The sequence below is a fragment of the Podarcis cretensis genome (genome assembly GCF_951804945.1).
Source record: "Podarcis cretensis genome assembly, chromosome: 5".
In the NCBI taxonomy this organism is placed as follows: Eukaryota; Metazoa; Chordata; class Lepidosauria; order Squamata; family Lacertidae; genus Podarcis; species Podarcis cretensis.
The window spans coordinates 53,909,476-53,923,287 of NC_137174.1; the positions used below are offsets into that span (position 1 = coordinate 53,909,476).

The window sequence follows — 13,812 nt, forward strand, 5'->3', positions numbered from 1 at the left end:
GAGACAAACTTCCTGTACATACGCAAGAGGAAGGTCTCAAATTACACACGTCACAAAGACTTTTACAGCCTGTGAACTTCCGGGAAAGTTCTTTCCCACAGCTAGCCATATCACATGATGTCAACAAGCTGACTGTCTGCAGCTGCGATGTTCTCATATTGTAGCAATTACTGTATTTTTCCGTCTATAAGACATCCCCATGTATAAGACGCCCCCTATTTTTGGGGACTCTGATTTAAGAAAATGGGGGGGGGGGAGAGATACTATCTGTGTATAAGACAAGCCCAGATTTTGAACATTATTTTAGAGTAAAAAAACCATAGTCTTATACACGGAAAGGTACAGTAAATTTGCAGACCGCCCTTTGCGCCTCGGTTTTCAAACGTTTCGGAACTTGAACGGTCTTCTAGAACAGATTACGTTCAAAAACCGAGGTACCACTGTATTCTGGAAGGCTTTTGGCCTTTATAGAGACAGGATCCTATAGCTTCGCAACATACATTAATTACAATCAATCTTGTATTTTACTCTGGTTTTCCACTCTGGCTTCTTAAATTATCATAGTGGGCTTTAATGGTTATTTAATTGCTGTTTCTGTCCATCACTGTTTTCAAAGGATTTTGTTATTTTTGTAAGGTGGCTTGTATCATGAAGAAAACCCAGAGTATGAGCATTTTGAATAAAAAATAAAAGTTCTGAACAGTAAATAAAAGTTGATACATTTTCCTATGGCATTATCTAGCCAGGGCAGACTTCTTGTGCTTAAGACGGACAGTCAAGCACCCAAGGTAAAGTGTCACCTTAAGACGGTGCCTCTGCCTGCTGATTTCAGCAACTGCATGCTCGCCTCTGAGGGAGACACATTTGTGCAAGCCCTAATCACGACCTCATTTTACTTAACTGTGTTATGCCATCAAAGTTCTGTGTTAAATGAAACTTGGCTTCCTGCCAGCATAATGCACAGAAAAGGAAGACTATAAAGTCAAAGCTGGGTTGGGACTCAAGAGGTCTAGCTTGAAGGGCTTCTGTGTCATGTAGAGGGGGGAATCCCCCTCCCCACACAACTATCTCCCTATGCTGCATCATGGTTCATCTTTTATAGAACTTAAGGCGATCCATGGTAAAAACTGAGTGGGATAAGGAAGAATTTCCACATGCAGATATCTATGTCAGCCTCTAAAAGCTACAGATGACAGAGAGGCTTGGCTTGCTACTACAGTGGTACCTCGGGTTACATACGCTTCAGGTTACATACGCTTCAGGTTACAGACCCCGCTTACCCAGAAATAGTACCTCTGGTTAAGAAATTTGCTCCAGGATGAGAACAGAAATCATGCTCCGGTGGCGCAGCAGCAGCAGGAGGCCCCATTAGCTAAAGTGGTGCTTCAGGTTAAGAACAGTTTCAGATTAAGAACGGAGCTCCGGAACGAATTAAGTACTTAACCTGAGGTACCAGTGTACTACCTAGAGGCAGGCCCATGCAGAGCTTGCCTGAGGCCTGGGGCAGGCAACTTGTTAGACTAAAGTTATAAACTCAAACAAAAAAGCAGCCATTCCCTTGTGAGGGCCCCAGCTGGCTTAGCGTTGTGAGGTCAGGGGCAAGGAGGAGCAGAGCCTTCTGATGGCATCTTGTGCAACAGCCTCTGAATCTGGCACTGTATGTAGCATGCAAGACATAGTCTAAGAAGCTGGCTGCTCTGATTGTATAGCCTGCCCAGGTTCAGCACTTCTGTTCTATCTAGCGCATCGTCTCTCCACACACCTGGAATTATTCTAAGAAGATAATCCTCCTCCCCACTGAGCAAATTGCAAACTTCCATTGGTAGAAGACTCTGCATTTCTTTGTAGTGGTAGCTATTATCTATGGGTCCTGAACTGGCAGTACGATGGGGAGGAGGAAGAGGATCCTGGCGAGGGGTGTAGCCGGGACTGGGACACACCAGGGCAAGCTGGGGATGGGGAAGGAAGTACTCACAGAGTGACAGAGGATGCCTAGAGGATGGATGTCAATGCACTGGATCCAGAGCAGTAGGACTCATCACCAGAGCCACAAACACAGAGGGCTCTGAGGTGTAGGGAGCAACGGGAGGGGTGCTTTTGGAGGCTGAGGCAGGCAAAAGCCCACAGCCCAGCTCCCTGGCTGGCCAGGTGGGGCTCACTAGCTCTGGAAAGAGGGCTGTGATTCCTCAGCTGGAGGAGGCTTGGAACAGGTGAGGGTCATCTGCCTCATCAAGCCCAGATGCTGCAATCAGATATATATATATATATATATATATTTCCTTCCAATAGCACTGAAACAGAAGTGTGCATGCACACGAAAGCTCATACCAATAACTAACTTAGTTGGTCTCTAAGGTGCTACTGGAAGGATTTATTTTATTTTATTTATTTTATTTTGTTTTGACTACAGCAGACCAACACAACTACCTGCCTGTAATGAGCTACTTTGATTGATCTTGGACTTCATTTCCTGACCTTTGCATGGATTGACCCCTGGACTTTGAACTTAGTGACTTGCTACCAGGTAGGCCAGGGGTTCAGGACACCCTGTAGCAGAAATCCACAAAGAGTTGTGAATCTTTAAACCTTCCCTCAAATTTTGGTGTTAAAAATGACTCTAAAAGTTAGGAGAAACTGCGCCCACCATTACTGCCTTTTTGGTGCAATGCTTTCAAAGGTCCCTTTGTTAGTGTTACATCAAGGGAGAGCCAATAAATAAGTTATCCTGAATGAGGAACTGCATGGCATCAAAGCCTTCAGTCACTCAACACAAGCAGAAAGGATCACACTCGGAGTTCTGTCTCCCATCTCCTGCTGCATTAGTTACTGGCCCTGGGTGCTAATTTCATTTATTTCTCAGCTTTCTTCCATAACGGAACCTAATATGACATACACTGACCAACCTACCTAGCTTTACCAAGTGCATGATGTGCTCACAGACTGTTAAGAGGCATCTATATCAAACAAGCAGCCACCTGAGCACAACAGCCATCTTTCCTGGAGCTGAGGTAGCTAGGCATTCATTTCTTTTCAACTTTGGGACCTTCTTCTTGTGCTGGCTCATGTCTGGGTTCATGTTTCTTGACTTGCACAGACTGCTCAGTGGGCTGCCTTGCTCTAACTCAGGGGTCCCCAAACTAAGGCCTGCGAGCCAGATAAGGCCCGAGGGACCCGTTTATCCGGCCCGCAGCAACCCCTGCCACCCCCCGCTCTTACCAGCGGCTGCCCACTTCCAGGTCGGGGGAGCACCAGAAATGGCTTGTGCGCATGCACGTTATTTCTGGTGCACATCCAGGGCGGAGGAGGCCCTGTGCACATGCGCACAAGCTATTTCTGATGCTCCTCTGACCTGGAAGTGCGCTGGAAATACTGTGTGCGCACACGTATGGGCACACGCTCCCCCGCACTCTGTGCGATTGGCGCTGGAGACACCGGCCCGAGGCGCGGTAAGTTTGCTGACCCCTGCTCTAACTCAAGCCCTGACTTTCCCCTCTTGCAATGCTCATGGGAGTTGATCATCTGCTCAAATCTGACTGCATGCTTTTTGATTTCAAGTCCTTGTCCTTCTTGACTAGGACTCTCTGAACTTTGACTTTGGACTACAATCTAGCATTCACTCAACCCTGACTTAGGTACATAATGGTTCTTCTGAACTGCTTCTTCTGAAATATGTCTTATTGGACTCAATGCAAGTCAAGGGTTCCTTTCCCTTAACTGTGAATCTCTGAAAAACAAAGACCAAAACAAGACACCAGGTCTCAGTGATAGAAGAAAATGAAGAGAACCTTTGATCCAGAAGTTCTAAATATGTACAAAAAACCTTTTTTACCATTGAGTAGACAGAGCTTCCTTTTGTTTGACTCCAGCATTCATTCCCCCCAAAAAATGTTCACTGGCCAGGGTGCAACTGAAAACAGCTGGGATCAATGTAAATTCTCCTGGTTGAATGGGATACTGACAAGATAACCATCCTCTTGTCTTCCTTCACAGTTAGGCACCTGGTATCTGAAGCTGTGGCCCTCCAGTCTTTCAGCCCCAGGCAGCATGGCCAGTGGTCAGGGATGATGGCCACAGGTACCCCATCCATGATCTAAGGAGCCTTTGTCTTGTTCATCGACTCTCACTCACAAACTTAATTTTCACACAGTGGAAATCATGATTAGTTTGGCCCAACAGAAGGCTGTTTGGGAAGCTGATTTTATACTCACTGCTGCAATGCTGTGAACAAGGGTGGGAAGAAAAGAGTGGGTGATACTTCTGGCTTTCTGCAAAGCAGGTGGCTTCCCTACCCCACGTCAACTGCTGTCCTCGCAGTGTATTTGACACACATCTAACAGCAACAAAATGACTTTCACTCCCTCAAGCTTCTCTTCAGGCTATTTTTGAGTACGATCCTACCCACTTACCCTGTTGATGGCTGAGTGCAGAGGGGCAGGTAGTAGAAAGGTGCATTGTTGCCTCTCTGATGGCCAGCAGACAGAGAATGCCAGCAGAGGAAGCAAGAGGGAAGCCCTCAATGGGGTCATTCAGGGTGGGGCTACCGGTAGATCCAAGGCCTTAAGGAGTCTAAGCCACAGGCATGTGGTTGGCCACCATTAGAAAAAGGACTAGATGGACCACTGGTCTGATCCACCAGGCTCTTCTTCTTTCATAAGAAATGGCTAGATAGATACAGAGAGATATGGATCATGGCCAAAGGCATACATAAATTCAGAAAGCAGCAGTGGGATTGTATAGGATGCAGAGTAAAGGGAAATGTATAGTCTCAGTCATGGCTGGTACAAGCTGACTGGGCGTGGAATGCAATGGTAAATCCTTGTCTCTCCTGCTCAGGTTCTCCATGAAGGTCAGTCTGCTCCTTCAACCACCCTATAACCACACCAATATTTATTTGCTGCCCATGAGGACAGAAAATATTCAAAAGTATCTCCCTTTTTAATTAGCATTATGGTTGTATTATTTAATTAGCCGTTATTGTTGTAGGATAGGCTTCCTTTTTTGTATTTTAAACTTTATTTCAAAACCAGATTCATGTGATTGGCGCTTGCTCTCTCCACATTGAGCTGCTTTTCAGCAGAGCCAAAGGACTGAAAGTCTCACTTTTATTCAATAGCAAAGGGTGTTTATTAATGTGTGGTTCACAGCCACCAGCCTTAATATAAATGCTAATAAATAACCGTCAGGGTAATGAGTGCTATTTGGCTTCAGGTATCACCCACAAAGCTTCTAGGTATTTTTTGTGCACAAAAAAAGGGGGGGGGGGAAACATTCCAACTTCAAGAAGCTGCTGCCTGAGGCCCACTGAAACTTGGCAAAAAGCCTTCCTGGGACAGTTCACAGGGCAGCAGCAGAGACAAAAATCTTCACTGCACAAATTCACCCATGTTTTCAGGGTGGGGGGGGGGAGGGAAAAACCATTAAGGCTATATACACAATTTTTCCTTTTCATTCCTTGCTGAGGATTCCACAATTCTGAAGAAGCTTTTTAATTTTAAAAACTAGACCAATAGATACATCAACATCTGTAAGATATGTGTTCTATACATTTCAACAGGTTGCCTATTTTCTAACATTTCCTTCTTCAACAAGTGGCACCTGGCTGCATCCAATCTTCTCTTTCCCACACAGAGGGAGCATGCTTGGCTACTACCGTGTCCTGCTTGGTTAACATATCAACTTATTTTTCACCAGACAGAAGCTGGGGGTGGGGAATAAAGAGTGTAAAGCTAAAGGTAAAGGGACCCCTGACCATTAGGTCCAGTCATGGACGACTCTGGGGTTGCAGCACTCATCTCGCTTTATTGGCCAAGGGAGCTGGCGTACAGCTTCCGGGCCATGTGGCCAGCATGACTAAGCTGCTTCTGGCAAACTAGAGCAGTGCACGGAAATGCCGTTTACCTTCCCGCCGGAGCGGTTCCTATTTATCTACTTGCACTTTCACGTGCTTTCGAACTGCTAGGTTGGCAGGAGCAGGGACCGAGCAACGGGAGCTCACCCCGTCACAGGGATTTGAACTGCCGACTTTCTGATCGGCAAGCCCTAGACTCTGTGGTTTAACCCACAGCACCACCCGTGTCCCAATAAAGAGTGTAGGAGCAGATAAACTTGGATCCAAAAACTATGACTGTGTCTACTTCTGTTTGTTCTGCATCCGGTGCACACCCACAGGTGGGTAGAAAGAGTGTTCACACGTTAGCCACAATCTGTATCTATTGTGTCATTTCTTACGAAATACTGCATTTTGATGTGTCCCCGCCCTCCATCAGCTTGGATTAGTGTCAAGAAAAAGAACAGTGTAGTTGAATTTGAAGTTGGTAATGTGTACGAAGCCTGTGTTAGCCACTGTTTATCATCAGTACCTTATCCACTTGATTTGAATGGGACTAAAGCAGGGGTGACTAACCTGTCCCTCTAGCTATTTATTATTATTATTATTATTATTAGTAGTAGTAGTAGTAGTAGTAGTATTAATAATAAAATGTATATCCCATTCCTCCTCTCAAAAGGAGCGCAGGGCAGCAAATAAGCAATACAGTGGTACCTCGGGTTACATACGCTTCAGGTTACATACGCTTCAGGTTACAGACTCCGCTAACCCAGAAATAGTACCTTGGGTTAAGAACTTTGCTTCAGGATGAGAACAGAAATCGTGCTGCGGTGGCGTGGCAGCAGCAGGAGGCCCCATTAGCTAGTGGTGCTTCATGTTAAGAACAGCTTCAGGTTAAGTACAGACCTCCGAAACGAATTAAGTACTTAACCCGAGGTACGACTGTACAACAATAAACCCACTTTAAAACAATTCCAATACTAATGCAGGTGACAAAAATACAACGGAGATGGTGCCTGTCTAACATTTAAGGAGAGGTGCCATAACAAAGGCCCGATTCCTATACTGTGCAGAATGGACCACCTGATAAGTTATTTGCAGGAGGCCCTCACCTACAAAGTTATCGACTGGGTATGTAAGAGGTGAGATGATTTTTCAGGTTCTTGGGACTACAACCAGCCCTGGCCACTGGGGGTAGTTGGCAGACCAACAACATCTGCAGGGCAACAGTATGACATAGTCTGAATCTAGTCCAAAAAAGGCAGGGGGAACCAATTCAACACTGACTAGTCAATTCTTTTCATCCTGCAATTTCAGAACATTCAGATCCATCGAATTCTGTGCCTCCAGAGAACAAGCTGGGAGTGGAGGTGGAGTGAGAGGCTCACAGACAGAAGCTGTGCAAAGTTTTCAGTCGCTAGATTTTTACATTCATCTGATGTTTACACACACGTTGGCCTGGTTGACATATAACTCTAAGCCATGATTTTTTTAACCATGCAGAAATTATCTTGTGCTTAAGGAAGGGTGATGGGTTCACACATAGCACCAAGCCATTAAAAAAGCAAAAAAAAAAAAAAAAAAAAAAGGCTTCAGAGCGTGTTTTCAGTACAGAAATCCTAGCTAAGTCACTGGACAGGGTTCACACTTAACACTAAGCCATGGTCTAATAAGCCATAGACTAGCATTATGTGTGAACTAGGTCTGAACCTTGTGAGTAGAACCATTAGTAGTTATGTCGGCTCTACAGAGCATATGAAGTGTTAATGTAAGCCTTTGAGTTGCACACAACTCTTCTTTATAGGTCATCAAAGCAGAAAAATAAGAAATCTTGTTCGAAGCTGAGGCAAATGGTGTCATCGCAGAAGAGCCATCTTGAGTTTTTCTGAGAAAGTTGCAAGGAGGCAGCATTGAGCAACCAGATCTGGTCATTCAATGCAGCTGATCTCTGCAAGACGCACAACACCCATCTCAAACGCATCTGTGGGAAGAACTGAAAGTTGAGCATGGAATGGTGCAGTCCCACTTAGGTGAATGCTGGCCCATGAAACTTCAGACCACAGTAAGTTTTGGGGCAGGCATAGGCAAACTCAACCCTCCAGATGTTTTGAGACTACAGTTCTCATCATCCCTGACCACTGGTCCTGTTAGCTAGGGATGATGGGAGTTGTAGTCCCAAAACATCTGGAGGGCCGAGTTTACCTATGCCTGTTTTGGGGGGTGGGATGGGAAGAGACTTAAGGATACCAAACACTATCCATTTGTTTCCATGAATGGATCCAAACTTACATCATACTACAGTGGTACCTCAGGTTACGTACTTAGTTTGTTCCGGAGGTCCGTTTTAACCTGAAACTGTTCTTAACCTGAAGCACTACTTTAGCTAATGGGGCCTCACGCTGCTGCTGCGCCGCCGGAGCACGATTTCTGTTCTCACCCTGAAGCAAAGTTCTTAACCCAAGGTACCATTTCTGGGTTAGCAGAGTCTGTAACCTGAAGCGTATGTAACCTGAAGCGTATGTAACCCGAGGTACCACTGTAAAGATGTCTTCAGAAAGAGGACTGTTGATTTTTTAAAGAGGCTTTAATATTATGTGATGATGTATACAATAAATGGAGTATCTAAATAAAACAAAAAAGAAGTAAAGAGTCATAGGGTTCTGGGCAGTCTTTTGTTTTAAACTGTCCCAGTATGACGGATCCTTCTACTTGGCATACATTATAATATCAATAATCCTGCAATTCTTTATTTCATGTTATGGCAATGTATAGGAATGTTTTGATCTAGGTTATGCTGCCTCTTAAAAGATAGTCTATAGCACTCTCAATATTCAGCTCCATTCTGCTCCCATTTGTTTTAAACACCCTGACCTAAAATGCTTTGCTTAACTGTTTGATGTGGAACCTGTATGTAAATCTAAAATGTGTGATTTGCATAGTTAGCTCTAAGATTTACATGCTGCTCCATGTGAATTTGATTTCAAAGCAGTTTATAATCACGTAACATCACATCATTTGCTGTGAGCATGTATATACAGGCATGTTCACCCAATGTATATGTGCTCGCAAGTATCCACTGCAAAGGGCTGCCCAGCAAGTGTGTACTACATGCACTTTCAGGGGCATGTATTTTATGCAGATTCTACATTAAAAAATTCAGTTAGTGTCTCCACCCAAGAACTTTGTATTGAAGCGGTCCTAAAATGGAGAATAAATCTGCCTTGTTATATGTGATAGCTCCATAATCTACTCGAGTATAACATTCTAAAAAAAGATATATTCTGGTACCCAATACAGTTTGCAAAAGCAAGCATAATATTCTTAAAAGATTTTAAGGAAAATGTGTACATGTGTGTGGGAAGTGGGGGAAATCCTCTGAGATAAACATTCCATTTCTGGGTTTCCAACTGAGCTGATAAACATAGATGTCCAAAAAAGCCAGCTGTTCCCTTTCATCTGTTTGAAGTGCAGCTGGAATAATGCCCACAGAGCCTCCACCAAAATACTTTCTTTGAAAGCAGCTTGCTAATTGTCTTTCAAGGGATTAATTCCACATACACACAAAAATGCGAAAGGGAGCAGATGCCACCTAATGGACATTGGTAGTATAGCCTTGCTATACTAGAGTCCCATGGACTGCAAGAAGATCAAACCTATCCATTCTTAAGTAAATCAGCCCTGAGTGCTCACTGGAAGGACAGATCGTGAAGCTGAGGCTCCAATACTTGGCCACCTCATGAGAAGAGAAGACTCCCTGGAAAAGACCCTGATGTTGGGAAAGATTGAGGGCACAAGGAGAAGGGGACAACAGAGGACGAGATGGTTGGACAGTGTTCTCGAAGCTACCAGCATGAGTTTGACCAAACTGCGGGAGGCAGTGGAAGACAGGAGTGCCTGGCGTGATCTGGTCCATGGGGTCACGAAGAAGTGGACACGACCAAACAACAACAAGAAGTATAGCCTTGCACTGCGTACACAGGACTAAATCACAGTAATAATTATGACATTGACAGTATACACTGCTCTGAATGGTTAATGTCTGTTGAGAGTGTATACACAAACAAGCAGAAGCAATTGTGGATCAGTTGCTACGAATGTAGAAGTCATATTGCAACAGTCTCCTTGTTTCAGACACTGCCTAATTTTTTAAAGTTTCTCTATGGACAAGTAGAAGTCTACAAACACGACTAGGGATATGCATTTATAATACTCTAGCCTAACAACCGTGTATATTATGTGATTACAGAGTTCTAGACCTTCTGAGGATAAAACTCAGTAGAGAAAAAATCACATATTTGTGTTTGCCATATGGTAATTTTGGAGTTCATTTTCTATTTTCAAATAGAAGTTATTATTCTTAAACTATACAGCTCCTGTTCTTCTGCTACACATGATTGCTTTAAGCCTACAGGTTATGCAGGCTGAGAAATGCTGTGAATAAGTTAGTTTCCAAAATCCATCTATTTAAAATACTGTTTATTTGTGATTTAACATTAATTAGCATTACATCTATGAGCAATTTCCAACAACATTTATATATTTTTTTCCACAGGACACAGAGTTGGCTGGCTCATTCTTTATGCCAAAGCAAGTAAATAGAGGCATTAGCAAAAAAAAGGTGCAAATAGTTCACGGTTGCATTTTTTAAAAAATATTTATGCACATTGCATTCATTTAGATATATTTTTTAAAAGTTATGAAAAGCATAGTTCACAGGTTACTGTTTCTACATATGTTGTAATACAACACAAAAATGTAGAACATAAACAAAGTTAAGCAACTTATAGATTTCCACTATTTTTTTAAAAAGAACACACTGATTCCAGTATTTTGAGATATCTAGAATATCGTTTCCAGAGTCACTCCAGCGCTGCATTTTCACACTTACACAGTCAAAGCTAACCAGCCCTGCAACATGCTATAGTCAATTTTTTTTCATGCCAAACCACAACCCAGCCATATTTTAACAATCTATATACGGTATATATTTCAACTGGCAATCTGGGAGTCACATTGATATTTGAGGTGTATTTGCTCTTGTGGCTACTGATGAACAAAGGCTAGTTTAAAGGCCCTAGGCAAATTTCCATGTTTAGCGTGTATTTACAGGTTTGAATTTTTCTTTCTGAAGTTTCAAAGCAAAATAAAGCTACCAGCAAAAAGGAGCAAGTGGCAGGATCAGCGCCTATAGCGCTTGACTAATTGGATCTAAGATTCCTTGAGAAGGCAAAACTCAGATTAAAATTATCCCATTAAAATCAATGATAGCAAGGGGAGAACGTGTGGCACTCCATATGAAAGCCTATACATTTTATATGAAACGGCTGTTCCATTAATTTAATAAAAAATACCCCCAAATCCATACCATATATTTTATGAAAAATAATCCACAAGCTACTATTCTCTTTACCTCCAACCCCTTATTCTTCCCATTTCACTTTCCCTTTTTCGGTTTTTGTCTCCTTCATTTGGTTGTGGGCTTTTCCAGAGGATCAGTTGATAGTGCAACGTAGATGCAGTTGCTTCTAAGCTGTTGCATAAAATCTAGACTCCATCCCTTGTGGAAGCACTTTTGCCATGGGCATTTTGCATTTTCCTGCACCTGGGTGGCAATGTTCACTCGAACAAGCAATCTTTGCCACTGGAGTGCTCCCGGAATGTAGCTGCATGAGTTTTACACTCTTCACCCGATGGCCTTGACATTCTGTCAGCATGGTACCAGCACTCTATATCTGCAAAGAGGGAGCTCACAGAGGACTTGCAACTGAGTGTCTCAAGGCAAAGAGGAAAAGAAACCCCTTGTGGCTTTATCTTGACCAACAAGTAAGTCCTCAAGACTTTGCTCTGAGAATTTAGTTGGACATGCTGCAGAAGTAACGCAGAATGGCTAAGGGACATACTTGGAACTGATCTCCTGGATAGGCCATATGTTAGCAAGTTTATTTTTCTTCATTCAACAGCAATACCATGAGGAAAAAAATACAGTAAGATTTAAACCTGAATCCAGTTAAGTTTATACGCTTTCAACACCCAATAATCAGAGGTTCTGGATTCCTGAATTATATTTAAGTATACTCTACACCAAGCATCCTTAAATACATTCTATTGTTAAATGCTTGGTTTACATGCCTATAATACTTTATACTGAGTGGTATACAAAAATTTCAACGTATAAAATTCTTTTTCTGTTTTGCCATAGTTAAACTAAGTTATCAATGTTAAGCGTATAAAATCCCCTTTATTGAAAAATAAGGGCTTTCTCCCTGCCCCCCCCCAACTGATAGAATAAAAAAAGTTTTCAAAAATTATATCTTACTAAAATGAAGTATTTGGCAAAAGTTATTATCGATGAATGCAATTTTTACAGAGTCTGTAAAATTCCAAATGCAATTCCTTTTACAGTTTTCCCCTCTTAATATTATGTGCCAGTGTATCATAAATGACCTATGGTTGAAAAGGTGAGGTGAACAGCACCCTATGAGGCAGGGGTAAAACAACTGCTATGGTCAAAATCACAATACTAAGAAGTATCATCCAATTACAGAGTGAGGCAGTAGATTAAAAAAACCAACATTATCTGATAACTCAACAGCTACCTTAGTGACACTGTGCTGAAGGTCTACTAATTGAGAAAACTCTCCATGTGTAACCATAAGGGTATTTGAAATTACAATAGTGCTATATTGGAACACCTGCCAGTGTTAGTTTGTGGTGGACCTATTAAGTATTTCAAACCCTCATAGTAATTCTTACACCAACTAATTAAGAGATGAATTCTTTGCTTCATTAACATAACATTGTTTCTATTTAATTTTATTTTCCAGTTCTGCTTTTAGGTTAAGGCCCATTTTTCTGCACAACCCTACCTAACGTGACTAAAACGTGAACTAAAACATGGGTTTGAAATGTGCAATGTAGCCTCGGAATGAACTGCACTCAGGCTTCCACCTTCTCCTTCTTTTTGTTCTTTTTTAGGAAAGATGGAGTACGGAACTTCTTCTTCTTCTTTGATGGTGATTTCGAAGGAGAGCCCTCGGGGGAAAGGGTCTCCTCAATTTTTTCAGAGGCCTTAATGGTGATCTCCACATTCTCTACAGTACTAGTGGTTAACTGGCTGACTCTGTGTGCAAGATCCTCGTCCACATCATGTGAATCTTCTTTGCCATTCATTACAACAGCCGGCATCTCCAGAGAGACGAGGTTAGCATCCTGTTGGTAATCATCATTTTCTGTAAAAAAATAGAGAAAGCAAACGGAGGCATTTTACTCTTTGTTATACTGATGGTTATGCAGCAATTCTGCACAGATCTAAAATGCAAGCAGCATATCAGGACACTGAGAGAATAACTAGTAAAGCTCCCCTCCTTCCTCTACTAGTATCTTGTTTTTGTTTAGGTATTTATATCCCACTTTCCCAGGCAAAATAATCTACAAAGCGGTGTTTTCCTCTTGCCCCACGTTTTATTTGAACAAACAAGCCAGCATGTAACTCATTAGCTATTTTAATTGTAGGATGTGTGGAATCAAGGTTTTCAGCTTCGTCCTAGTCACAACTGGACACTTACAGACAGTATATCTGAACAGAATGTGATGCAGTGGCAATTCCAACAGAGCAAAATCATAGACTGTTATGTTAGCCTTGTATTATGAGCCAATGCACACATATAATCCTGGGAAAGAAATGCGAGTGCTTTCTCCAAATGATACTGTCAGAGCTGCCTCCAGGTCCCAGCTCACAGAGGACCAACGCTAGGCTGTAGTTATGTACAAAAGTCTTTATTGAGATTCAGTCTCCATTTTAAAGCCGCAGCGTGCAGCTCTACGTCCCGACCTTAGACCGGCGAAGTCCTGTCTGAGTCTCCTCCCCCTGCACACCAGTTTAAGACTCTCGCTTTGCTCCACCTCTTCCTAAGTTCCTTTCTCCTCTGGGCCCTCCTGCCCGCTAGGGTCTCATCCTTCCTGGACTCCTCTGACGCTGACCCTGA

At 42.7% G+C, this 13,812-nt stretch overlaps 1 protein-coding gene across 8 annotated transcripts in view; it reads right to left on the reverse strand.

Moving 5' to 3' along the window:
* Nucleotides 1–10,286: 10,286 nt before the first annotated feature.
* Nucleotides 10,287–13,812, reverse strand: part of ADD3 (adducin 3) — a 101,610-nt gene continuing 98,084 nt past the window's right edge. For all 8 annotated transcript variants that reach the window (XM_079976086.1, XM_079976089.1, XM_079976088.1 and 5 more), the window contains one exon: nt 10,287–13,056. In XM_079976086.1, the coding sequence (XP_079832212.1) occupies nt 12,764–13,056 (293 nt within the window). In that variant the 3' untranslated portion in view covers nt 10,287–12,763. The remainder of the gene's footprint in view (nt 13,057–13,812) is intronic.